The sequence below is a fragment of the Lissotriton helveticus genome, chromosome 1_1 (assembly GCF_964261635.1).
Source record: "Lissotriton helveticus chromosome 1_1, aLisHel1.1, whole genome shotgun sequence".
Lineage (NCBI taxonomy): Eukaryota > Metazoa > Chordata > Amphibia > Caudata > Salamandridae > Lissotriton > Lissotriton helveticus.
The window spans coordinates 1,651,957,551-1,651,983,976 of record NC_136057.1 but is presented as its reverse complement, the minus strand read 5'-3'; the positions used below and the strand labels follow the sequence as shown (position 1 = coordinate 1,651,983,976).

Below are 26,426 nucleotides of genomic sequence, written 5' to 3'. Positions count from 1 at the left end.
TCACCAGTGTAAACTAATCAGTGCATTTTTTTTAACCCCCCCCCCTTTTTTTTTTATAACATTTCACAGAAGCTGTGTTTTGTGGAAAGTCAATATGCAAATGTGGGCCACTTTTTAATCCCAATCCAACCCTGCCGGTGGCCGTGCTAAAAGCACTTTGTTGGACATGCACCAACTAGTGTTGTCACCGCGTGGTAGCGCTATTCAAGTAGAGCACATTTTGAGCTCAAGCAGAGTGAGAGTTCACTCTAGGCACTCACTTTGCTTTGAGGCGCGCAGCTATTCATACGGCCACTCATCATGGCCGCAAGGGCTCCGTATTTATTCTGAGGCTCAGCAGCTGCGTGGAGAGACTGAAGTGCTCTGGGATGTGCAATTCCAGCGCCGCGGCCGCCGCAGGAGGTTGCATCAGCTGCAGCCGCCCCGGTGCTGTGGGTCCTCGTCTCCCTTTGGTTGCTGGATCATCCTTTCTTACGTAAAATACCACTATGCAGCGCTATGCGAGCCTGCCGAAATTTTATTCATGACCTGCTGGTGCCACCTTGGTGGCAGCAGGACATCCCATGGCGCCTATTAAAGTGTATGTCCTTAACTCCTCCTGACCTCCCGACCCACTAGTAACTTTCACGGCAGTCATGAATGTATCACATATGCTACGCCACGGCCCGCCGTAAATTTTAGTATTGTTGTTACATTGTGACAGAGTCGCAGCTACAGCTGTAGACTGAGTCAGCTCCCGGTGCAGCGCGGACTGCGTGCTACCACTCCTCCAGCTTTAGTTCTTCTGGTGCATGGTTACTAGCGCTCCTGCTTGACAGCTCAAGAGGCGTGATTATGCGTGACTATGCATTTCAGTACGGTGATGCAGACCACCACACTGGAATGCGTTAGTCTAACGCCTGATGCGTGGTACTTGCAGGGCGCTTTCACCCACTCCCAGCCTTGGCCTCTCAGGCATGGGGTGTCGGAAGATCCATGGGGTAGATGGCCAAAATAAATGGTGGAATAGTAGAATGAGCAGTTGTCGAACTGTAGGAGTTTGACCACACCCTCAGCAAGAGCAAGGCTGCCGGAACTCCAGGGAGTAGTATAATGGTGTACTGTGGTCCGTGGAGAAGGCGGGCAGACAAGTGGGGTGTGTGGCAAGTAGAAACAGGCAGGATGGTGCCTCGGTCAGCCGTGGGCCATTAGCTGCGTACTGCAACAGCAGCGTTACGGTGACTTCCTCCGACAGCGCTCCTGCATGTGTAACATAAAGTAATCAGAAAGTCTCCTGTACTAGCGGTCTGTTTTTTCCTGTTATTATAGAATGGATTTTTGCTCTAGGATTCGGAGTCTGTGAAAACCATTTTCGCGGCATGACTATTGTGTGTTTTATAACATGCATACTTTGCCCTAAAAAATTTTTTTTTCTTTTCCAGTGGATGTGGCGAACTCCGAAGAGCGTGAGACTTCTCTGTCCACTCACACCATGGGGCCGGACAGGCAGTGGGAGCAGCTGGATGGTAAAATTAAGCAAAACTAATATTTTATTGTTAATTGTTTTCAGGATAGCGTGGTAGCAAATAATTGCAGATTTGTTTTGAATAGAAAAGCATTCTGGCACATTGACTGTGAACATGTGGATTTATCTACCGTTTAAACAGGAGCGTGGATTAGGCTTATCCATCAGAATATGTATACTTTCTTGGTTCTTGTGTTCTGTTTAGAAGTGTCAGTGTTTTCTAGACCTTTAACCCCTTCCATGCTGCCACTACCTCCCCAGTGCTGCCAATGGCCGACGCGGCCACGCCCGTTTTGCAGGAAGTGCTGCACTTCCGCAAAATCGCAGCCGCAGTAAACGGGTTAATTGGTTCAAAAGAGGGGTGTATGCGTTGCACCTGGTCAGTTGGATATCTGTCATTTTGAACTTAGGCTTTCTTTTATAGTGGGTGGCACCCTGTTTTAGCTGCCTTACTTTTTCGATCCCTTCGTCTAAAGTCTTTCTTCCATCTGAAAAGTGACATTTTGGTTTTCCTCCTGTTCCCCTTGTTACGCCCTCTCGGTACCAGTCTCCTTTCCAATGTTGTTATTATTATTATTATAGTTGCTTATAAAGCGCAGCTGACACCCTACGGGTAACCTGGCGCTGTGATAAAAAGTAAACTGAGTGTAAAAGAACTGTAGCTCCTGTCAGGCAGAACTAACAGGACACCAGGGAGCACATCCGGGGAAAAATCCAAGTTTTTACCCTTTGCCTGAACTGCAGAAGGTTATCTATGTGTCTGATTTCCGATGGTAGTTTATTCCAAAGGCAGGGGGCTGCCGTGCCTCCTGATTTAGCTTTCTTGACTCTATGTACCCTCACCAGATTTGCCGAGGAGGAGCGAAGCATTCAGGGTGGAGCATACCAGATACATTTCTCCTGTAGAAGTTTGGGTCCCTGTCCATGCAGGGCCATAAACATTATGCATAGGGCCTTGAATTGTACTCTCTGCAGGACTGGCAGCCAATGCAAATCAGAGAGTTCCAGGGAGACAGAGGAGCGGCGTGATCGCCCTAATGCTAATTTTGCAGCCATGGTATGTATTCTCTGCAATCTATCAATCAGATATTGCGGGGACTCTAAGAGCAAAGCATTGCAATAATCCAGTCTGCTAAGAATAGTACTCCGGACTATCAACGTTCTAACCTCCAACGAGAACAACGGAAAGATTTTCCGGAATGCTCTAATCAGACTGAAGCAAGTTCCAACTGTCTTATTGACATGTTTCTCTAGTGTCAGTTTGTTATCAAACATGACTCCCAAGTTGCGTACAGCATTACTGGGAGCCATAGAGACACTGGAGGAGGTTGGCCAAAAGTTCAAGGGAAGTGGAGAAGGAATTCTCCCTACTGCACAATACAAAATCTCTGTCTTCTCAGAGTTAAATTGGAGAGAGTTCTCCCTGAGCAAAGTGGCTATATCCTGCAGACACGCATGAAAGTTTGCTAGGGACACTGAGTGCTCACCCTCCAGAGACAGGATAAGCTGGGTGTCATCCGCATAGTTTACTAAATTAACATTATGAGACCTAATGATGGTAGGTAAAGGGCTCATGTAAATGTTAAATAAGATAGGGCTTATTGCCGATCCCTGCGGAACACCATGTAGTATGTTAAAGAACCTAGACCGAAACGGGGAGGGCTACTGCCTGTTGTCTATTGGATAAGTAGAAGTGAAACCACTTGAGGGCGGGGCCTGTCACTCCCACCCCTTTAACCCCTTGCATGCTGATGATGGCCCCCATCCGTCATGCACTATGGCACTCGTGTGCTGATGACGGCTGGGGGCCGTCATAAACCCACCCACTCGCGATTTTGCCGCACAGGCGCAGAATCGCGGCAGCATGCAAGGGGTTAAGCCTGCACAAGAGAATCCCACGGTTTACCGTATCGAATGTGGCAGACAGGTCAAGGAGGACCAATATGGCCGACTGTCCCCTGCCTGCTCGCATCCGTAGATCGTTCATGAATCTTAGGAAGTAGGTCACACTTGTATGCAGGCATTTCAGATTCTCAATAAACAAACCCGAAAGAAATGACGGAGAGCAGTGTTTTTGCCATAACATCCGAAGAGGAATGAGGATGCAGATGGGGATTCCAAAAGGACTCTGGAGCAATGAACAGGGCTGGTAGAAGTCTCAATTCAGTCACAAGAAGCAAGTGAGAATGCTTTGTTTGAGTAATTGATTATGTTCTCCTTCATCCTGCATCAGTTCACTGTAAAAGGGCCTTGGTACATAGTTAACCACCTCAACACCCCACTTCCACTTAACCTCCTTCTAATAAATTACTAAACTTGCCCTTGCAAGAGAAAAAAAAGTTGTCAGGATAAATGTTCTTCTATCCAGATAAATTCTGTGCTGACTGATTATCTCTTTCTTTAAAGCCAGTAACCTTACTACGACCAACATCTTTCCTTCACTATTCTTTTTATGGGGGAAAGTGTGCTGAAGCAGTCCTCATTGGAGAATGTCCGATGAGAAAGTCTCAGTACTGTCCCTTATATAAAGTTTTTTGTTTAAATCCCTTCCTTCGTCTTCTCTAATCCTAGACATTCTTGGATGCCTCTTTTGGGACTTTACTCTGGGATAAATATTATTGTGTGGGTCGGTCATTCAGCTATGTTACGGGAAGGACCATTCGCAGGCCCATCAATTTTTGGCACCTACAGTTATAATAGCAGTCTGGTGCTACACTGGTTATACGGTCTCTGCAGCAGGACCTGAGATGGTGTACTTTCATGGCACAGGCTGGCGGAATTAATCTTACTACTTTGATTTACACGGTCAATACTTCAGTGATGCCAGCACCATGGGTTCCGCTCTGGTATAGTTTAGTAGAGTGTGTTGGCATCATGTTGAAATGGGATGATAAGGGTTACAAACAAAATCAGTGGTCTTGAAGATAAAGGAGAACGGCATCCTGAAATGAACATTATCAATGGGCATAAGGGCTAGGTAAAGGCAGCACGGTCAATTAACAGACTGGTTGATATTAAGAGCACCACATGCAGCAGCATGGAGACTGGCGCAGGATGGCAGAAGGTTTGGGTATGTCAGAACACAAACACAGAGCCTACTATTCCTGATAACAGAATGTAGTAGGAGCTGCTGTTCAGTGGGAACTTCAACAATATGGACGGCTGACGTGCCATATAAGTTTTAGAGACACTAGCCAGCTGTGGTTCTGATGTTAAGATGCGTGACAAGAGGCATGAATCTGTGAGACAGTTCATTTGGGACAAGACATGTCTGCTTTTGTAGAGGTTCTGAAGCCACTGCTTGCCAAGGCACAGGTGCTAGCGAAGCTGCCTAGCATGCAGGTTAACAATTAGTTTCCAGGCAATGGTTTAATTATCCATGGGGTGAACCGTTCAATACCTGTGTTAACCTGTAGTCCGTGTATACACTTAGTAATGGTGCAGACCACAACGATGTGATCAATTCCCTAACACTTCCTGATTGACCTCTACTATGCAAATGGAGAGAAAGAATCTTCTTATGGTGTAAGCCCCGTCTCATGTGGCTATGAACTATTTTTCAAACCTCTCAAGCCATAAAGTTCCCATGTGTCCACTTGAACATCAATGGCTGCATCTGAATCAATGTAGCCAAAGTAAAGAGCTGCCTAACAAGTGATTGTTCAGAGTAGTATTGGAGGCAGCAGGCAGAAAGCATGAGCAAGAAAACAGTTGATTGGCAACTATGCTGAGTAATGCCCCATGAATGACCCCCTGCCCTCCAGTTGGCAGCAAAGCGAGTAGATGAAACACCTACTCTTAGGTATTGCACCGAACCGTGAGTGGGAAACTGCAATGTACAACTTTTCTGGACGGGAAGACCCAGGCCAGTGTCCTTAAGCAGGAGAATGCTCATGTTGATCTCCTTTTTAGGTCCCAGCCTACCAGACAGCGCAGCTGTCTGCTTATGCTAAAGACATCTTGAGGACTTTCCGAAAGTTGACCTAGCAATGCATTGCGATTAACTTAGTGGTTTGTAACTCATCTTTTCTGCTGTCCATTTGGTGGCTTGATTTGCTTTAGGCAGTCCAGGTTCAATTCGATCATCCTTGCCTAAACCGTATTTACAGTATTCTTCCACAAACTCGTTTTCTGTAACAGTCTTAAATCTTGTTCTTATCTCGTCACATTTGCTGAACATTCAAAGACCGAGGTCAAATGCCATGTGCTGTCTTTTCCTTTCAGAAAAACAACCACAAATGCCAATACTGATTAACAATAACTAAACACTTAAACCGGCGCAAAAGCTACAAGTCAATGTGCATCGTTACTATTCAATAGTGTTTATTATTTTAATCAGATTTAAGTCCACTTTTTTCTTTTTTAACAAGACGTATCTTTATATATATTATTAACACCACACTAGACAATTCAAAACACAGAAAAAATTAGAAAAGAAATTACACCAGATCACACAATGACCGGCCCACACTTTAGATTGTCACAACATTTGCATTCATACTTCTGCAATCATACCACATTCCTCATTCATCAACACCTATCATCACACATACATACTTCTTCCACCTCCTTGGTATTCCAAGGGATTCTTGAATTCTTTAATGATACACCAAGGAACAATCACCAAACAAGGGAACATTTTTAGTCTAACTTAGTTGTGCATCATACCAAATCGCAAGTGCATTTGTTTAATTCAAAGACTGTTTAAAAATGCACAACCAGACTAATATATTTGGAAAATACAATTGTTTGTTGATTGTTACTTGGTGTATCTTTAGAGAGGACAAGAATCCCTTGGAATACCAAGGAGGTGGAAGAAGTATGTGTGATGAATGATAGGTGTTGATGAATGAGGAATGTGGTATGATTGCAGACGTATGAATGCAAATGTTGTGACAAACTAAAGTGTGGGCTGGTCATTGTGTGATCTGGTGTAATTTCTTTTCAAATTTTTTCTGTCTTTTGAATTGTCTAGTGTGGTGTTTTTTATATATAAAGATACGTCTTGTTCAAAAAGAAAAAATGTGGACTTAAATCTGATTCCAATAATAAACACTATTGAATATTAACGGTGTACATTGACTTGTAGCTTTTGCGCCGGTTTAAGTGTTTAATAATTGTTCATCATTATTGGCATTTGTGGTTGTTTTTCTGCTAAAGGGCTCAGCCTTATTGCTAAGAGCCATACCCATTATTGTTCCTTTGTCTTTTCCTTCCAAGCACTCCCTTTCTTTAAATGGATCTGTAAATCTTGTTTTTATCTCGTCACATTTTTTCTAACACAGAACAACATTTAAATGAACTGTGTAAATATTTCAGAATATTAGAATTAGCACGTTTTTTATTTCTTAAGTGTGTTGTAAACAAATACTTTAATATGATCAAAACAAATCATTACACTGAGGTGATGTAATTTCCACACATTTTCGTCTGTGAATTATATCGTTTTATTAGTAAAAGTGTATGTCTCTGCAAATGTAATGGTCATTTCAGTTGAAAATATATTTTATATAATTCCATGGTATGGTAGCGCACTGCTTCCACCACTCCACTTTACACCACACCTCTACACTCTACTCCACTCTGCACTTCACACCGCTCCACAGCACTGCACTCTCCTCCACTTCACTATGGCTCTCTACTCTACCCAGTACCATCTACTCTATGTCAATGCAGTCTTCCACTTTACTCTACACCACTGAACTCTTCTGGTGTAGTTTATAGTTAGGGGTCTAGTCTAGGAAACACCAGTCTACTCTGCACAACTCCACTCTATTCTACTGTACTTTATGCCACTCTCAACACTGCACTCTACGCCACTCTGCAACCCTGCACTCTACGCCACTGTACTCTATGCCAATACACTGTACACCAGTGCACTTTGCTCTATAAGACTCCACTCTATGCCCCTGCACTCTACGCCAATCCACTGTACGCCACTCTAATCTACACCACTGCTCTCTGCACCACTTTACTCTGTCATTACACTCTGTGCCACTCTACGCAACTACACTCTACCTTGCACCACTCCACTCTGCGAAACTTCACTTTACTCTGAAAGAATCTACTCTACACTACTGCACTTTACTTCTCTCTGCGCCAGTGCACTCAACACAACTGCACTCTGTCACTGCACTGTACTCTGCCTCATTGTACTCTGCATCATTGTACTCCACACCACTGCTCTCTACGCCACTCTACTCCACTGTATACCATTGTACTCTGCCACTCTACTCTGCACTCTCTGCCACTGAACTCTACGCCACCCTACTCGGCACTTCTCCACGCTACCCCAGTGTAATCTACAGCACTATACTTTCTTCTGCGCCACTCTGCTCTGCTCCACTCTGCCCTGTGTCGCTCTGCTCTGTGCCGCGGCGCTCTGCCCCACTCTACTATGCACCACTCTAATGTACACCACTTAATTCAATAACTCTGCATTTTACACCACTGAATTCAATGCCACTGTATTCAATGCCACTATACTCTGAAACACTTTACACCAGTTCACTCTACGCCACTCCAACCTACACCGCTCTACGCAACTCCACACAATGCCACTCCAAAGACACTCTCTGCCAATCCACAACACTCTACTCCACCCTTATTCCACTCTATGCCACTCTCCTCAACACCACCAACTTCTAGCCATGCTGAACAGCAGCAATGCTATTTTACACATGGCTAAGAGACACTGGCAAAGCTCTTGCATAGGTGAGACCTATTGGCTTTGCTAATCTTTGCTTGTTTACAGAACAACACAATGTCATTGTAGCACAGAGCTTCATCCTTTCATCTGTGTTTCATTTCCTGTAAATCCTCTTAGTTTACCATTTCCTGTCCCCATTCCTGATGTTTTTCAGTAGTTGATATGCGTCCCTGTATTAGCGCCTGATTTAGATCTTGGAGGACTAGTTACTTCATCACAACGGTGATGGGTATGCCGACCTCCGAAATATAAATCCCATTATATCCTATGGGATTCATATTTCGGCAGACTGGATATCTGTCACCGTTGTGACGGAGTAATCTGCCCGCCAAGATCTAAATCAAGCCCTTAGATTGAATGTTGCCTCGTTATGTGATAATTTTCTCTTCCCCTTCTCTTAGTTACAGTGTGAGTACTCCTCCTCTACATGTTCTTTTTCTGGTGCCTTGTTTATTGTAATCCCAATGCACTCCTGTCATCTACTTTCCATTCAAATGGTGTCTGGTCATCTCCCTTATTTCTTAACAATACGTTTTCGATTTCCCGTTTCCTCCTCGAAAAATTATTTCCAATGATACCTGCCAGGCTTATAATCTGCCACCTATTTAACAATCCCAGCCTCTCCAACCACCACTACATGTGAAAAATGTATTAGGTTAGGCACTCCTAACTATGCAACCCATTTACTCTGCCAACATCACGGTCTACTGCAATTACTCAGATGCTTCTGTTCTCTCCAACTTTATACTTTTGTGCCAAGGAGTGTCTGATGGACAGGGTCCGTTCAGAGGAGTTGATTGGAAATTGTAGCTGGAGTTCAGGAGAGATGAAAGGAGCACTACCATATGTGCCGCCTCAAACTATTTAAATGGGCATAAGTTTGTTTCCGTCTTTACCACAGCACAGAGATGATGGGCTTAGCAGTTATGGATGAACTGTTTACCTTCCATTTTGCTGGTAAACAGGGATCCTTCCTGCTGTTAGACCGTGCACCATTTGATCAACCGTGAAAGACTCATTGTCTGGCTGCAGTGGTACGATTGTCTGGATCAGCCCTCCACTTTTTCGAGTTTGCAGTCTTCAGTTCACAGAATTTTGGAGTACAAGAAGGTTCCTCCTCTTTGCCTATTTAAATATATATATATGGGATCTCCTGTCAACCGGAAGGAACAATCATGAAGGAGGCAAACCGCCTCTCCAGCTTTGATCCTCCCTCCTGTGAAGATCTCCGAGGCATAGCCTTGAATATTAAATTCAGCTCTCCCAGATACCCCATGACACCTAAAATTATGGGAGATGGCATGGAGATCCTAATACCCTACTTCAGGCAGCTCCTTGAACTCTCCTTCGCTGCTGGCGTGGTCCCTAAGCGGTAGAAGCAAGCAGTTGTCCTCCCCATAAAAAAGAAACCGGGTGCCAACTCAAATCACCTGGAGAACTTCCGCAATGTCTCACTCTTGCCCTCTTTTGCCAAAATAGCTGAAAAAGTGGTTACTATGCAACCTACCGCCCATATTTTCCAACACGCCCTACTTCACCCCTCACAATCGGGCTTTAGGGCAACATACTCCACAGAGTCTGCGCTGCTCCTGAAAACAGAGACCATACGCAGACTTGCAGATGACGGCCAGACGGTAGCACTGATCCTTTTAGACCTCAGTGCGGCCTTTGACAATGTGTCTCATAAGCTGCTCTGACAGGGTCTCAGGGAAGGCGGGTTGGACAAAATGGCACTAAACTGGATGGCTGCCTTCCTGCAGGACCGGAGCTTTCAGGTGGCCCAAAGACCACATTACTCCAAAAGTATTGCGCTATCCCAAGGGGTCCCTCAAGGTTCCATATTGAACTCCACTCTTTATAATCTTTACATTGCCCCATTAGCAGAGATTATAGAAAGGCACAGTATCACCATTGTGTCATATGCAGACGACACGCAATTGGTGGCCTTACTGTCACAATACTGTCACAATCCTGTGAGGCAGTTGCCTCAAATTTTTCCAAGACCGATCTTCTTGGATGATAAACTGCCTAAAATTATATCTCAGCTAAACAGATTCTAGTGGTAGAAAAATCTCCGGCGATCTGGTCATCGGCGAGGTGGCCACAAATATTGGGCCCCACCCCTGCGCCAAGTAATCCAGTTAAAACATAGGCGTATGGCTAGACTTCAATCTCTCCTTTGAAGCTCACACCAAAAAGGTGGCGGGGAAGTGCTTAGGAGTGTTGAGGGTACTAGGGAAACTCTGGATGTGCTCCCAATCTCAGTGAGGAAAAACCTAGTCCATGCGTGAGTCTCATCCCACCTGGATTATGGAAATGCTCTATACCTAGGAGCAACTAACAAATGCCTGCACAGGCTTCAATGCATTCCGAACGCAGCTGCTCGCCTTGTTCTGATGCTTCACAGGAGAGCCTCCACTAGGAAAGCTCTCTCTTCTCTTCATTGGCTACCACTTAAGGAGAGAATACTCCTCAAAACCTTGTGTATCAGCCACCGCATCATGCAGGGGAAAAGCCCTAGCTACTTACAAAATCTACTCACCCCCTACACTCTGCCTTGTCATCTGAGATCAACTGGGAACTACTTGGTCGAGATCCCTAAAGTTAAAAGAGCAGGAATGGGAGCCCGTTCCTTCAGATATCTGGCCTCTAAGCACTGGAATACACTCCCTCTCCTCCTACGTGCTGAACAATAGGAGTCACTCTTCCAGAGGCAATTAAAAACATGGCTCTCCCGTGTATAAGGCCCACGTCTTGGGTCCTGCCCCTTGTCACTTCACGAGTCTGTGCTGCAGCAAAGGGACACACCAGTGTGTGTAACCCGGTGCTTTACAAGCTTGCTTATTATTCTTATATCATACAGAACATATTCATGCTAAATCTCCTCTTAAACACAAGCTTCCTTCCAAAGACTCTCACTATAAGATTCCTTTGAAGAAAAAGGACATGGCTCCCAGCCCTGCTTATCCTGCCCTGGCATTCCCTCCACCTCTTTAGATCTCCTATACATTACACCTCATAGATCTCCACTTTCACAGCCTGGGGGGGATGATATTGATGAGGAAGATGCTCAGTTACTTGAAGACCCATGGAACAATTACACCATTGATCCTCCATTAAACACCGATCCAGACCGTTACCCTGCAAAGCCATATCCACCTTCTCAAGAACTCATGGGGTAGCGTTACATAAAGAGTCATTAGAAGAGGACTTGTTATTTGAAGCACCTCCCCCAGACAAAGAATCAGAGCTCATAGATCCCGCAGGGAAACGTGTAGCTGCTCAAACTGCTAATCACTGGCGGATCGCGAATACACAGGGCCTACTAGCTAGGTACGACAGAACACACTGAGACGAAATGGAGCAACTGCTCCAATATCTCCCGGTTGAACACCAGGCTAGAGCTCAAGAATTGGTTAAAGAGGGCAGGCTATTTTCAAACAGAGGTGTGCTCTAGACGCTGCAGACACAGCAGTTCTAGAAGTTAATACTAGCATTCTTGTTATAAGGCATGCATGGCTTCAGATTTCCGGATTTAAACCTGAAGTCCAACAGTTTATCCTAAATACCCCCTTTGACAAGGAACATCTTTTTGGTCCTGCGGTAGATCAGGCTCTTGAAAAGATGAAAAAGGACACTTTAGTGGCAAAGTCCATGGGAGCACTACAGTCTCCTTCAAATAGAGGCACCTTTCTCCGCTCCTTTTATCAAGCAGGTTCTAAAACTATATCCTCAGACCCAATACTTCCCCTTACAAAGGCAACACCCAATCCTTTTCCTTTGGACATTTCTATGTAGGATGGTATAGGGGAAATAATTCCAAAGGTAGGGGTAAAGGCGCAACACCCCTTCCCCCAATAAGCATTGACTTGCCCACCCCCCGATTACTTAACACCTATCGGGAAGAGACTAACGGTTTCTCTCCATTTGGCAATTGATAACCACAAACAAATGGGTAATTAGACTTATCCAACATGGTTATAGCCTGGAGCTTGCCACCAACCCTCTAAACATTCCACCTGGCTCTCACAAACTGCTGCCAGACCACTTAAAACAGTTACTCAAATAAGAAGTGCAATCTCTCTTAGAAAAGGAAGCCATAGAACCAGTTCTATTACAGTACCAAGGTTCAGGGGTTTACTCTCTCTCTATGTTCTAATCCCCAAGAAGGATGGCTCCTTAAGACCGATTCTGGATCTCAGAATGTTAAACCGATATATACTGTCAGAACACTGCCATATGGTAACACTTCAACAGGTGTTTCCACTTTTACAGCAAGGCGTTATGTCCACACTAGACTTAAAAGACGCATACTTTCACATTCCAGTCCATCCAGCTCATCGCAAATACCTCAGTTTTGTGATAGCAGGCACACACTCCAAATTCAAAGTGCTCACATTCGGAGTAACTACTGCTCCCAGAGTCTTTACCAAATGCCTCGTATATGTAGCAGCTTACCTCAGAAGACAACACGTTCACGTCTCCCCGTACCTAGACGACTGGCTCATCAAAACCAGCACGTATCGCAAATGTCTACAACACGTTTAGATCACACTGGATCTACTCCACCAATTGGGTTTCACGGTCAGTGTTGATAAATCTCACCTGCAGCCATCACAGATAGTCTTATCTGGGAGCTACTCTCGACACTCGCATAGCTCTAGCCTTTCCCAAAGCAGCCAGAATTCACAACATCCAAACTCTGTTGGTACACTTTCAAGCCAACCAAACGTTACAAGCCCGAAATTTCATGCAACTGCTAGGAATTATGGCGTCATGCATTGCTATAGTGCCCCATGCAAGACTACTCGTGCGTCCTCTACAAGAATGCTTAGCACGTTAGTGAAATAAATCACAGGGTCAATTAACCAATATAGCGTTGGTAGACAGCTGCACCCATTGCTCTCTGTAGTGGTGAACCCCACACAATTTATCAAAATGGTGGCTCTTCTTCGACCCTCTTCTACACATCGTGCTAACAGACGCATCTCTCACAGGTTGGGACGCCCATCTCCTTGATTACACAATCCAGGGTCTCTGGGAAAACAAACAGAAACATCTCCACAACAACTATCTAAAGCCTCTAGCAGTATTTCTAGCGCTGAAGGATTTTCAGTCTCATCTCATGGGAAAAGTTGTCCTAGTCCGCACGGACTACAAGACAGATATGTACTATATACAAAAACGGGGGGGGGGGACACATTCTCTCCAACTGTCACAGCTCTCTCAGGAGATTTGGAGCTGAGCAATCCATCACAAGATTCATCTCTAGCAGAGCACATTCCAGGAGTAAACAGATTGCTGACCTTTTCAGCAGAAAGAGGCAGCAAATACACAAGTGGGATCTTCATCCCCAAGTAATCCTTCCATGCCTTCAACCATGGGGATTTCCACAAATAGATCTGTTCCCCACAGTGGATAACTCAAAATGCCCAAACTTCGCCTCCAGGTTCCCATACCCTCTCTCTATCCAAAGGCAATGCCCTATGGATGAATTGGTCAGGAATAATTGCCTAAGTTTTTCCGCCTCTCCCACTCCTTCCGTTTCTGGTTCGAAACTCAGGCAAACATCCCTCACACTTAGTGTAGTAGCTCCCACGTGGGCCCGCCAACTGTGGGACACTACTCTGTTGGAGTGTCAGTAGTTCCACACCAAAAACTGCATCTCACCTCCAGTCTCTCACTCAGCACCATGGAGAGATCAGGCATCCAAATCCCAAGGAGCTCAATTTAGCAATCTGGCTCCTGAAATCATAGAGTTTGAATATTTAAACTTGCCACCAGACTGTATGAATATTCTAAAAGAAGCAAGAAAGCCTACTACTAGAACTTGTTATGCAGTTAAGTAGAAGCAATGTGTAGTCTTTTGTAACCCTATAAAAATGTATCCTCTGGATGCTTCTGTTCAAAACATGAATTGTTACCTTTTGCATTTACAGCAAACTGGTCTAGCTTACACCTCTATTTGTTTGCACCTTGCAGCAATAGAAGCATATTTGTAAACCAGACAGCATTCATCCTTCTTCAAATTTCCTGTCATTTAAGCCTTTATGGAGGGCTTAAAGACAGTAATACCACCCAGAATACCTTCAGCACCAGTGTGGAACTATAACATTGTACTTACAAGACTAATGGGTCCACCCTTTGAACCATTACACAATTGTCCTTTACAATTCCTTTCATGGAAGGTTGCCTTCCTCATTGCAATCACTTCATTAAGGAGAGTTGGTGAGCTACAGGCATTAACCTTAGAAGAACCCTTCTGTCAGCATCATGAAGATAGGGTAGTTCTTCGCACCGACCCAAAATTCATCCCTGAATTCGTTTCTGCTTTTCATCTTAACAAATTAACTGAGTTACCGGTGTTTTTCCCTCAACCTGATTCGGTAGCAGAACGAGCTCTTCACACACTTGATGTCTGAAGAGTGCTATTGTATTATATTGAAGGAACAAAAGATTTTCGTAAAACAAAGCAACTGTTTGTTGCATTTGCACCAACTCACAAGGGCAATCCCATCTTTAAATCTGGCATTTCAAGATGGATTGTTAAATGTATTCAAACATGCTATGCAAAAGCTAAACAAACTTTATCTATACTCCCTAGAGTGCATTCCACTCGTAAAATAGGTGCATCTATGGACTTTTTAGGTAACATTTCTATAGTTGATATCTGTAAGGCAGCAGCATAGTCTACACCACACACATTTACCAAACACTAATGTGTGGATGTATTAGCCTGCCAAGAAGCCAATGTAGGGCAAGCAGTGCTAAAGACACTTTCTGACAACTGCTACATCTACTGGTTACCCACCGCTTTGCGAGAATACTGCTATATAGTCTATGCAAAGCATGTGTATCTACAGCACACATTCCTCGAACGGATTATGTTACTTACCCAGTAAGCATCTGTCCTTGGCATGTAGAGCTGTAGATTGACATGCTCACTCCCATCTCCCGGACACCTGTAGTTGTTGCTGTTCTCATTAGTTACATTACATACGCATGGACATCTCTTTACTACACTCACTTAATCCATTCTCACCCTCTTGCGGGAAAACAATTTAGCAATGGAGCAATGTGCACTATCACTGAAAGGAGGAGTCACCTTACCACGTGACTGGAAAGACTTCGAAGGAAAACTCCTTGCAAACATCCAGACTCAACACTAGATGGTAGGAGTATGCAAAGCATGTGAATCTATGCTACAGCTCTACATGCCAAGAACAGATGCTTACTGGGTTAGTAACATAATCCTTTTCATCAAAGCCCACTGAGGAATTTGCCTGTCACTGTTGCCGCTGAGGACTACCCTTTTTTCCTTTTTTTTTTTTTTTTACATGCTTGAAGGGTAAGTGCTTTATTTATGCATTACAGTGCCTTCTGTACTATGTTTATTCAGTGTCATTGGATCGCACAAACTCGTCCATTGTATTTCCACATAGACTTGAGCAACGTTACCTGCCTTGCGCTCCGTTTTGAAAAGAGCACCTTGACTCTTTAATATTTCCATGAGGCGCCGTTCTTTGTCCGCGTGGCAGCCTCATTATTGTTCCAGTGCACACTGAGACCTTGTTCTTATTTCCATGCTTGCTGACTCCTTTATGCGACACTGGCCCTGTGGATTCTAGGTCGGCCTTTGTGATTATCTACACAGCAAGGCATTCTGGGGCGCGAGCCTTGTGATCATCTTCACTGTAGCACTTTCTGGGGCGAGGTTTGTTGTAATCCTACACGCAAAGCTGGACCTCTTCACGCAGATCGCAATGAGTCTTTATCTGCGCTACATGTACTTTTGAAACATTCAGGCATTTTGAAGTTATTTCACTGGTTTAGAGGTGGGTCATTTTTGATTCCTTCACTGCTTTTGTGCAAATCATTAGTATTGAACAACATGGCATCAACTCAAATGCTTAACTTCAACCATTTCCATTCCATTTGGAAAACCAAATGTTAAAAGGCAACCGTGGTTTAGAGAATTTGAAAACTATATTAGTTGAATTAAATTTGCAAGGATGGCATTATTCAACCTACTGAGTCATCTGAGTGGTTTGCGGCTGTGGTCTTTGCTAAAACAAATCTTGTAGTTTACACCTATGTGCTGACATCCGTTCCCTAAACAAGAATATTGTAGGAGACTGTCATCCTCTACCCAAGATACAAGAGATGTTGATGGCTGTGGGTGAATCTACAATTTCTATTCTGATCTTACATCGGCCTACCGTCGAGTCTTATTGTCCAAACGCTTAAAGGGTCTTGATGACCACCTTTGTTACATCCTTTTGTGCATTTAAATATCTGTGATTACCCTTCGGATTGGCATCTGCTGCCGGCGTTTTTCAAAAGCTTATGACTACTTTATTTAAAGGTGTTAAAGGGGTTCAAGCTATCCATGATGATATTTAGATTTTTGCTAAAGATGTTGAAGAACACCATTTGGAAAATGTTAATATTCTTTGCCAGAGAGGAAAGATAGTTTCTAGGGATGAGTATTCAGAGTCTAGCGTCACAAGCTCCGGAGCAGACCGTGCATGAGCTGTATCACCTTTCTGATCTGGAACAGTCTTAGAAGATTCTGAAAAATTTCTCTTTGGTTGAGTTCACATGTACTTTATTGGTGCACTGCTTCCTGATTAATTTTAGAAAAAAGAAGAGCATGCCTTATGTAACTCTATAAATTTAAAACTTGGCATGAAGTAGTTGTTTTCAGTGGGATAATCACAAGTTACAATTAACTCTGACCACATATACATCAGTATGTAATTTTGTTTGTGCGATAATCAGTACCTTCGTTGAGTCAGATAAGCCTTAAATGAAAGGGGTTTTGAAGTGTTGACTCGCTACAGAGTATTCCAAGGCTGGGTGATTTGTGTAAATAGAAAGTAGGAAGAAGTTATTGTCCCATTTCACAGCCGTCTGAGCGGTGTGCTGGCTCAGAAATCTAGAAATATTAGAAGTGACAATAAACAGGAGCAACCTAACTTCTTTGGTCTTCCCAGTGTCCTGCATTTGCACAATCTCTTACCCAGTATAGCATCTGCCTTTGATGTAAAGCAAAATGACTGTGAAAAGTGAACAGGACTTAATTGGATTGTTGCCACTTCTAGGGGGGCCCGCCTGCAAGGTAAGTGGATTTGCCCCCTCCAGACTCATTAAAGAGCTCTCCGGGCAGAGTACTGACTGTGCTGAGGGGGCTCCCTGGAACTTGTGTGGGGAAGGGGGGGAGGGGCTGCTCCGCTAGGGCTGCGGGGCCACTGGAACTGGGAGCTATCATGGCACCATATAGAAGGCATTGCTGATGCATAGTTACACCCATGCTTCTGTCCCTTTATAAATCCCATGTCAGCTTCAACCAAACCTAAATCGAGCTTTATTGACCCATACACATCTTTTTGTTGGTCTGCCCCACCTCTGTATCATGTTTTGGGGCTGTGGACACATAAAGATACTTTGACTGGCCTGGAGAGGTTGTACGGAGGGGAATTTGAATGTCCTTCTTATGCCCTCTTTCATGTTACGTTTTTAAGTCTCGCCTAGAGCGCAGCACGCATGCGCTGCTATAGGAGAGGGCCTCTTGGCATCGCTACAGCTTTTCTTGAAGCTTGTGCGTGTGGTGCTCACACGCTATTGGGATTTGCGTGCGTCTTTATAGAAAGATAGCACGCAATTGGACAAAGGTGGGTGCATGCCCCACCTTTGTATCCGCCTACGGCTTGCGAGAGTGAGCAGCCGTGCCATCTGTTACCAATTATCCCCGCGTCTCACGTTAACTATAAACAGATGGCGGTCGGGCTGGCCCTCACCATTCACGGGACGCTGGCCGGCACGCGGGCTCGAATCTACCGCCTTCAGACTGCACGTGTATGCCTGTCATTCATCTGGTGCGTTATTTTAAAGATCTGTTATTTGCGCCTTGTTGCGTCCACTCCTCCTCAAAGTGCTCATTTTATCTCTTAGATGTGTGCGGCTCAGAAGTGGGCTATGCAGCGAGCTCACCATTGGCTGACCCCACCTGCCACTACAGGATCCATCATGCACCGGGCTTGCAGCTTTACGTGAAGATTAGCACACACGTAAACCGGGTCTTTGAGAGGAGGAGGAGGAGCAGGAGCGAGGCAAGGTGCAATCTCACCCCTAGCCTACTTCTACAACACTGCGCTGCCAAGCGGGCCGGAGGAACCCTGGGTCTCCTGTTGAACAACTCACTTTCATGTGCCTCCTTGTCCCTGATAAAACGTAGCGCCAGCACACCCTGTGCCCTCTAGAAGCACTCTGCAAGACATCAACCGTGGAGCAGAACCCAAGGGAGGAATAGAGAGGAAGGTGTCTGAAACATGGACAAATGAAGATTCTTTCTTGGCGGTAAATGTGTTGAACACACTACAGGCCATTCCTAGCTGAGGCTTACAATAAATGCATTACGATGTTTTAATCTAGTAATAATTTTTTATTACAAAAAACCCTCTTTGTGTTCACAGCCACAAAGAAAGAACTGGCATACTTCAATTTACTGGCTCACTAATCTCTCTCGCGAGTGTGTGTGTGTGTGTGTGTGTGTGCGTCTGTGCGTGTGTGCGTCTGTGCGTGTGTATGAGCGCGTGTGTGTGTGCGCGTGCGTGTGCATGTGTGTGTGTGTGTGTGTGTGCGTGTGCGCGTGTGCGTGTGTGTGCATGCATGCGTGTGTGTGTGTGCGTGTGTGTGTGTGTGTGTGTGTGTGTTTCTTTGTTCCGAGAATAAGTGCAAAGAACAGGGCAAAACACTTGCACAGACACCACTGTCATGTGAGACCACCAGCATTTAAAGCATTGAAAACAAGCATTGGCATAGCCAATAGGTCTCTCCTTTGGGGCCTTATTAAGTGTTTAGCCAGAGCTATTGACTTTGCCAATGTCTTGAAGCTGTGCTGTAGAGAAGTGTGGTTGTTGTGCAGCATGCTGAAAAGTTTTAATTAAAAAGTGTCAGAAGCATTTTTGTTACCTTATATATGACCAAGAAGGCATTATATACAACTGAACAAACATATTAAAAAAAGTATTTCCAATAAAAAAATGTCCTCAGTTTTATTTGTACTTGCAATGCTGGCAACTTGTTTCTGCCTATTACAATAGTTGTTTGTTAAAGATTTTTTTGAGGGGGCATAAACAGAGTATGAAGAGAAAGGCTTGAACATGAAGCACTAACAAAAAATGACATTGCAAGCTTATTCTGTAACCGAGGCGACTGCAGTATACAATTTTAAGGTTTCAGTGTTTTAAAAAAATATTTATATCCCTGAACGTCTTAACTGAGCATAAATATCTGCAGTGGATCAGTGCAGCAAGGATGAAAGGTGAACTTCTACGCCAACACCATCACATTCCATATAGACAGCAACTGAAAGGCTATTTATTTTTTCATTTTATGGTGTATTGTATTTTTCTGCATAAGCACATAAATTTCAATCGAAATGTTCTCATCGCTATCAATGTGATCTATTATGGTGTACGTCGTTAATGAATATGGAGTTGCTGCAATACAAAAGATCCCGAATCGATTGCTTTGCCAGGACTAAATCAAATCATGAAAATTAATAAAAAACTAAGGTGTGGGATAGGTCAGGCTATCACAGTGATCACTCACCCGTAACTGAGCATAGATGCTAGGAATTTAAACGTTTAATCTATAAATAGAATTGCTCTTGTGCCTAAACTTTCCGTGTGGACTGTGACTGCTCTCCGTCTATTATGTGAGGAAAAGCACTCACAGACAACTCTGAATACCAGCTATTAAGAGGATATTATGACGCGCATAGCCAATAGGTCTCGCTTTTGGGACCTTATAAGTGTTTAGCCATGCAACACTTGATGTTGTTTAATCAAGGATATTGTGCTGGATATCTAAACACTTATAATGTCCCAAAGACGAGACTTATTGGCCTTTGCATTGGGGGGCCTTATAAGTGTTTCGATCGAGCTATTGAGTTTGCCAATGTTTCTAAGCTGTGCTGTAGAGAAGTGTGGCTGCTTTGCTGCATGCTGAGAAGTTGTAATTAAAAAGTGTAAGAAGCACTGAGTGATGCTGTGATAGTGTTGTTGAGTGATGCTGCGCTGGCCCTGAGTGATGCTGCGCTGGCCCTGAGTGATGCTGCGCTGGCCCTGAGTGATGCTGCGCTGGCCCTGAGTGATGCTGCGCTGGCCCTTGAGTGATGCTGCGCTGGCCCTTGAGTGATGCTGCGCTGGCCCTTGAGTGATGCTGCGCTGGCCCTTGAGTGATGCTGCGCTGGCCCTTGAGTGATGCTGCGCTGGCCCTTGAGTGATGCTGCGCTGGCCCTTGAGTGATGCTGCGCTGGCCCTTGAGTGATGCTGCGCTGGCCCTTGAGTGATGCTGCGCTGGCCCTTGAGTGATGCTGCGCTGGCGCTGAGTGATGCTGCGCTGGCCCTGAGTGATGCTGCGCTGGCCCTGAGTGATGCTGCGCTGGCCCTGAGTGATGCTGCGCTGGCCCTGAGTGATGCTGCGCTGGCCCTGGGTGATGCTGCGGTAGCCCTGAGTGATGCTGCGGTGATGCTGACTGATGCTGTGGTGATGCTGTGGTGCTGCAGAGTGATGCTGTGGTAGCGAGTAGTGATGATGTGGTAGCGAATAGTAATTCTACTCTGTGCCTGAGTTCCTGTTAACACACAACAGACAGATCGAGCAACTTTCAAATCAAGTAAGCTTTAAACCGGTTAAAGGGTGCTGTCAATCGTATCAATTGCCATTGCTTTGCAGTCTGAGTATAACCTACTGTGAGTCACATGCCGGTCCTACTTAATCTCATTTCATAGAACACAACCCCGCCTTCTTCGAAAACATAGCCCTCCAATATAACAATACTTGGTATCCTCAAGCCTATCTACTCATTTCACCAACTGTTCACATGAACTTACATAACCTCCATTATTGATCACTCCTAACTTCCATTAGCCTAAAATACCCCAAAGAAACTGGAACAAAAGCATGGAATGGATTCCTTGAAAGCACATGACTTATTACAATACTCAATCCCCACGGAATTGAACACTAACTCTTGGTTGCCCAGTAGCATGCTACTCGCCATAAAGCACTTCAATCTCACCGTGCCTAACAAAAAATGAATGTGTCCATCTGTAACGAAACTGGTGCTCATGTAAAGCGCTCTGATAACAGATTTCTCTGATCTAGTTTGCTTTATATAAAAAGCTATAAAAGAAAATGCAATTACAATACATTTCAGTGGACAATTTTGTTTGCGAAACAGAGGCTAGGCAATGGAAGGAGTTGTTTAAAAGGGCTTAAAGCCGACAGCCAGAACCTTGTGTAGCGTGGTTCTCAGGTGTTACATGTAGTACTGCCATAGTTTATGTTCGGCAGCGTCCACCCAGAACCAGTAAAGGGCATCATGGTTTTTCCTTTCTCCAGTGACAGAGGACGTCTGGCGTGAGGGTGGAGATGAGCTCCCAAATATCAGTGGTGTGTTTGCGTAGTGAGAGTGTGTAGAGAAAGGTGCATGCGGCTTCGTGTTTTTGTTCAGATGGTGTCTGCGATGTGTTTGTGGTAGGCTGGTGTGTCTGTGCTGTGGCAGTGGGTGCAGGTGAAAGGTCCTACCGAGGAGCATGGGTCAGTGCAGTGGTAGTGTTTGTTGCACCATCCGGGAGTCGAGGGTATAGAGCTATGCACGGTCTAAGCTGTATATGGTATGAAGCTCCTGTGTGTCATGTTAACATATGTAATATGCAGCTGTTATGTAGTTGCTTTCTATATTATGTAAGATTTATCTGCAGTCTAGGTTATATTACGTTGCTGCTGAATGTTACATTATATGGCTACTGTCCTGTGATCGTGGGCGGTCGGCGGGCTGGAAAAGCAGGCGAGGAGGCCGGATATAGTGGGCAATAGCGGTCTTTATTAGTGTTTGTAACAGTCCCAATACACTAGACGGGTCCCGGTGTGCTGTGATGTCTTCTCCGGTCGTCTGTTGAAGGAAGGTGTCCAGCGGCGTCCTGTGTCTTGGGCGTAGACGGCCGTTGTACACCGGGAAGGCTCCTCGGAGGGCAGTAAGAGAACAGAAAGGAGCCGTTAGTACACCGGACCAGAGGTCGGATACCATATACCATAACCCGGAGTGCAGAGGTAGAAAGGACCGTGGAGGAAAAGGGGGGGGAGAGGGGGACGTAAGAAGCGGTAAATAGAAAGGGTGCTCGGAAGGATTTTGTGAAGGGGGGTTTGTACTCTGTACAGTGCTCAGTGGTTGTGCTCTATATACAAGGTGGGTTTATATTCAAGGTGGACGTGTCTATGAGAGAGGGAATATTTACAGGGGGAGGACTAGCTATATACAGGTTGCACCTAACGTGCTAAAGTAAGAAAACTGGCACTCACGCGCTCCGCCGTAACTCTCCTCCGAGTTACGGCCGCTCTTCAGCCACCTCCGTGGGACTCCACCAGTCTTCCGACCACTCCTCAGCTTCTCCGCTCTCGTCTTCTTCTTCTCTCTCCACGCCAGCCGAAATCTCCTGCCACGATACTCCGACCTCGGTTGTGTCTTGCCTTCCGTCTTTTCTGTGTCCGGCCGTCAGCCGGGAGGCGGGACTTCCGGGGTCGGGGAAAAGTCCTTCCGGTCCGTTTCCTTCCCTGATTGGGTCCTGACTCGGGGAGGGGGGCGGGTGTTCCGTTGTCAGGGACGCGGTGATGGTTGCTTCGGTTCGGTGTTCGGCCGGAGGGCTGCGCTTCGTCATCGCCTCCTGGAAGGGAGAGCAGAGGAGGGGTGATGTTCGTGCTGGGGTAGGTAGGGGGCTCGTGGCCCGCGGGGAAACGTCACATGTCCAAATTATGAAGCCGCTGTTGTATTGCCTGTTATGTTGTGTATCTTGCTGATTAAGTTATGTTGCTGCTCTCTATTTTATGATAGATAACTGGCTATTTGTCTTTTTTTGTACATGTATATAGTACACCTTGCTTCAATTCTGTGACTTAAAATGTAATGTGAATCCTCTTTTTTTTTTTTTATTTGAGAGTTTGGCTTTTGTTTGGGCTTGTAGAGCCAAGCCAGATCCTTGGCTTGGGTTCAGCCCTTCCACTGAATTCTCTGGCTTGCACACATCTACCTTTTAAACATTTATTTCAAAACATTCCTGCCCGCCCTGAGTACAAGGCCATTGGTGAACTAAAAGGCAAATCTGTTACTATATGTACCCCAAAGGTAGGCTAGATTATTACTGTGAATGGAGCCTATTATGCAATACTAGCGTTTTTTTAACAGTGTATATCCTGAACTCACATATCTGAATACGGTCTCATGTATGTGGTGATGAAGAAAAAGAAGGCTCGGTAAAATAAAGTATCTGGCTAAGGTCACAAAACATGCGAGAAGGGCACCTGAGACTGGTCATTGGTTTCTTCGTTTCATGCTGTGCATCATCCCTAGCACATTTCCACTCAGGGCTACCGCCTGCAGTTCAGCTCTTTCCAGGAATTCTCCTGATGAATTCCCAGAAAAAAGTGAGAGGCTCGGAGCGAGAGGGCGTTGCAGTGATAAACCTCTCTCTGGGAGCGTATTAATACCAGTGCACTGGGGAGATGAACGCTTCGGACCAATAAAGTACCATGATAGGGAGAGGGGTTAAAAAAAAAAAATCAACAGTACTTCTAGGCTGCCGGAGGCACATGTCAAAAGTCGGTGGTGGGGTAGAGTTAAAATGGACTTCACAAACACTGCGATTCCTGGGAAAGACATAAAAATCTCACACACTGGAATCTAGAGGCTGAGGAGAGATGCTCAGCCCAAAAGGTTGTGCCAAACGCAGACTAAAAGTGGCATCAGAAAAATGGACTGGTTGATCATACTGAGTAGGAGAGCGATACGTAGGGCGTACATTGACGCACACAGGACACAAGTCGTAAACAAGATGCATGGCCACGAGATGCACTCTGGGGAGGGGCGAGCAAGACACAGGCAGAGCGAGGCACGCGCGCGGGATAGTGAGAGGAAAACCAGATGCCGCCTCTACTTGTGCCTGTGCGCGTAACTGCACGCAGAATGCCACACAAAAAGCTGTGGTAGGACTTTTAAAAGCCCACTAACTAAATGTCTCTCCAGTGCAGCGCATGCGCTGGTTCAGGCAAGACCTAAAAGGATAGGTCAAAAGGAGCACATAAAGGAAAAACTAAAAATAAACAAAACTAAGGGAAAAACACGAAATATGGGCATGTGGCACTTAGACACAAGAAATCCAATATCCCCAGTTGAGAACAGTAACAGTAAAGTTACTATTTATGCACATAAAGTGTCCTCGTAGCAGGACAATGCCCTTAAGCAACCTTTAGACTGGCACCACATAAAAAGAGTGAAACAAAACCCCTCCCCCACCTGCCACTACAGGACTTAAGAAATAAAAATGCTAGAAATGTGCCAACCGGAGCAGTATCACCTGCCAGAGATATGGGTGCGAAGAGGCGTCTCAAAGGACCTTACTGGGGCTTAGAGAAGTTTGGCTTAGCCAATCGGGCCTACGAGCTGCAGTGTAAAACAAGCATTGGCATAGCCAATAGGTCTCGCCTTTGGGACCTTATAAGTGTTTAGCCATGCAACAGTTGATGTTGTTGCACCAAGGATATTGTGCTGGATAACTAAACACTTATAAGGTCCCAAAGGCGAGATCGATTGGCAATGCCAATGCCAATGCTTGTTATAATGGTTCAAATCTATTTTATTGAGTTCACAAGGTAAAAATATTAGAATTTCCTGTAATGCTGCATCCGGTTCCAATATGATATGCTGGCCTCGCCTTGATCTCAGGGGGAAGGCCAGGGCTTTGAGGAGCCCTAAGATTTATTTATTTTATTTGAAGCTTGGGAGCTGAGTACCATGTCCCAGAATGGTGTCTGCTTCGGACATGCCCAAAGTAGGTGAAGGAGTGTTCCTGGCATCCTAGAGCCCTTCCAGCAATCTTTGCTAAGGGTTGGTTTACCCCTGTGTAGTCTGGCAAGTATGAGATATCAATATGTTGGTAACTTGGTGCTGATCTCAATGCTTGATGTATTACGAGCAGTATAGCATGCCTTGTTGTATGTCTCCCCATTACTTGTGTGAATAAGCATCCCAGCTGCTGTTGCCAACACCTTTGGCCTGCAGTTTTCTCCTCCATATGGGGGTGAGTTAGGAGGGCGTACACTTGTCATCATCTTTAAGTAAGATTAATTTCTCATAGGTAGTGAATCGCCTCCGCGCCCACTCTCGAACCTCTGTGAGTACCCAATGCCGAATCTGAAAGTAGTGAGGGCATTCTGTTTTGGGTGTACTGTAATCGTTTTTCAATTGCTCGATGAAGATGGGACCGTCAGCGTAAAAAAAACCTGTCTGATGGACCTGCAATCGACATGTTAGTTTCTTTCTGGTGCCCTCTCCATCCCAGACAGCAAGGGTGGCTCAGGTGATCAGCAAAGAGTATAGACCCAACACCCTCCGTTTCCGGTGTAACCAAGGTATCTTCCATAGGTGCTCCTGTTCCACGTTCCATGAATCACCATTGCTTCTCAGTCTCTGGGCTGCGCCATTCCACCAGGAGTGTTTTAAGGAACATGAGTCCCTAACAAGAAGGTTTGTAGCTCACAACATATGAAAGTAGAAATACACGGATGTCTACTTTTTATGTCTTATTGGACATGTATATTTTTCTGTTTAGTTTTTACATTAAATGATCAAGTGGGAGCATAATTATATCAGGGAATTGAGGCAAACACGGGGTTGTGGCTGAACAATTTACAACATTTAGGTCACCAATTAATACATTTGCGCATCCCAGCACATACTAATAAAGATATTCAGTTATGTTAGGGTGCGAGAAGTCAACAACGTTTCGATCCCTCTACAAGAATGCAGGGATCATCTTCAGGACAAAAGAATAGGAGCCTGAGGCAATTGCCTTTGATTCATTAGATGAGGTAAATGGGTCACGATACTGGCGTCAAGGCCCATCGAAGATGACCAATAAGGTGCAATACAGGAGGCAATCAAGAGGCATAATTTCCACGACGGTGCTGGGCGGGGGGATGGAGGGGGGCTATTTACTAGAGTTGCCCGGTAGGTGGTGTGGAAAGTCCACAGTAGGGGAGAGTTGTTGTCCGGTGTGGTCAGCCAGAAGGATGCCGCTGATGGGTCGCAGTGCCCAAGCGTGAAGAGAATCTGATCTGTGACCGTCAGCCAAAGTGAATACAGCCACC

General features: G+C 45.1%; 1 protein-coding gene across 3 annotated transcripts in view; it reads left to right on the top strand.

Moving 5' to 3' along the window:
- SLC11A2 (solute carrier family 11 member 2) overlaps positions 1 to 26,426 on the top strand; it is a 358,374-nt gene that overhangs the window by 71,786 nt on the left and 260,162 nt on the right. For all 3 annotated transcript variants that reach the window (XM_078688843.1, XM_078688844.1, XM_078688845.1), the window contains exon 2: positions 1,422 to 1,505. In XM_078688843.1, the coding sequence (XP_078544969.1) occupies positions 1,422 to 1,505 (84 nt within the window). The remainder of the gene's footprint in view (positions 1 to 1,421; positions 1,506 to 26,426) is intronic.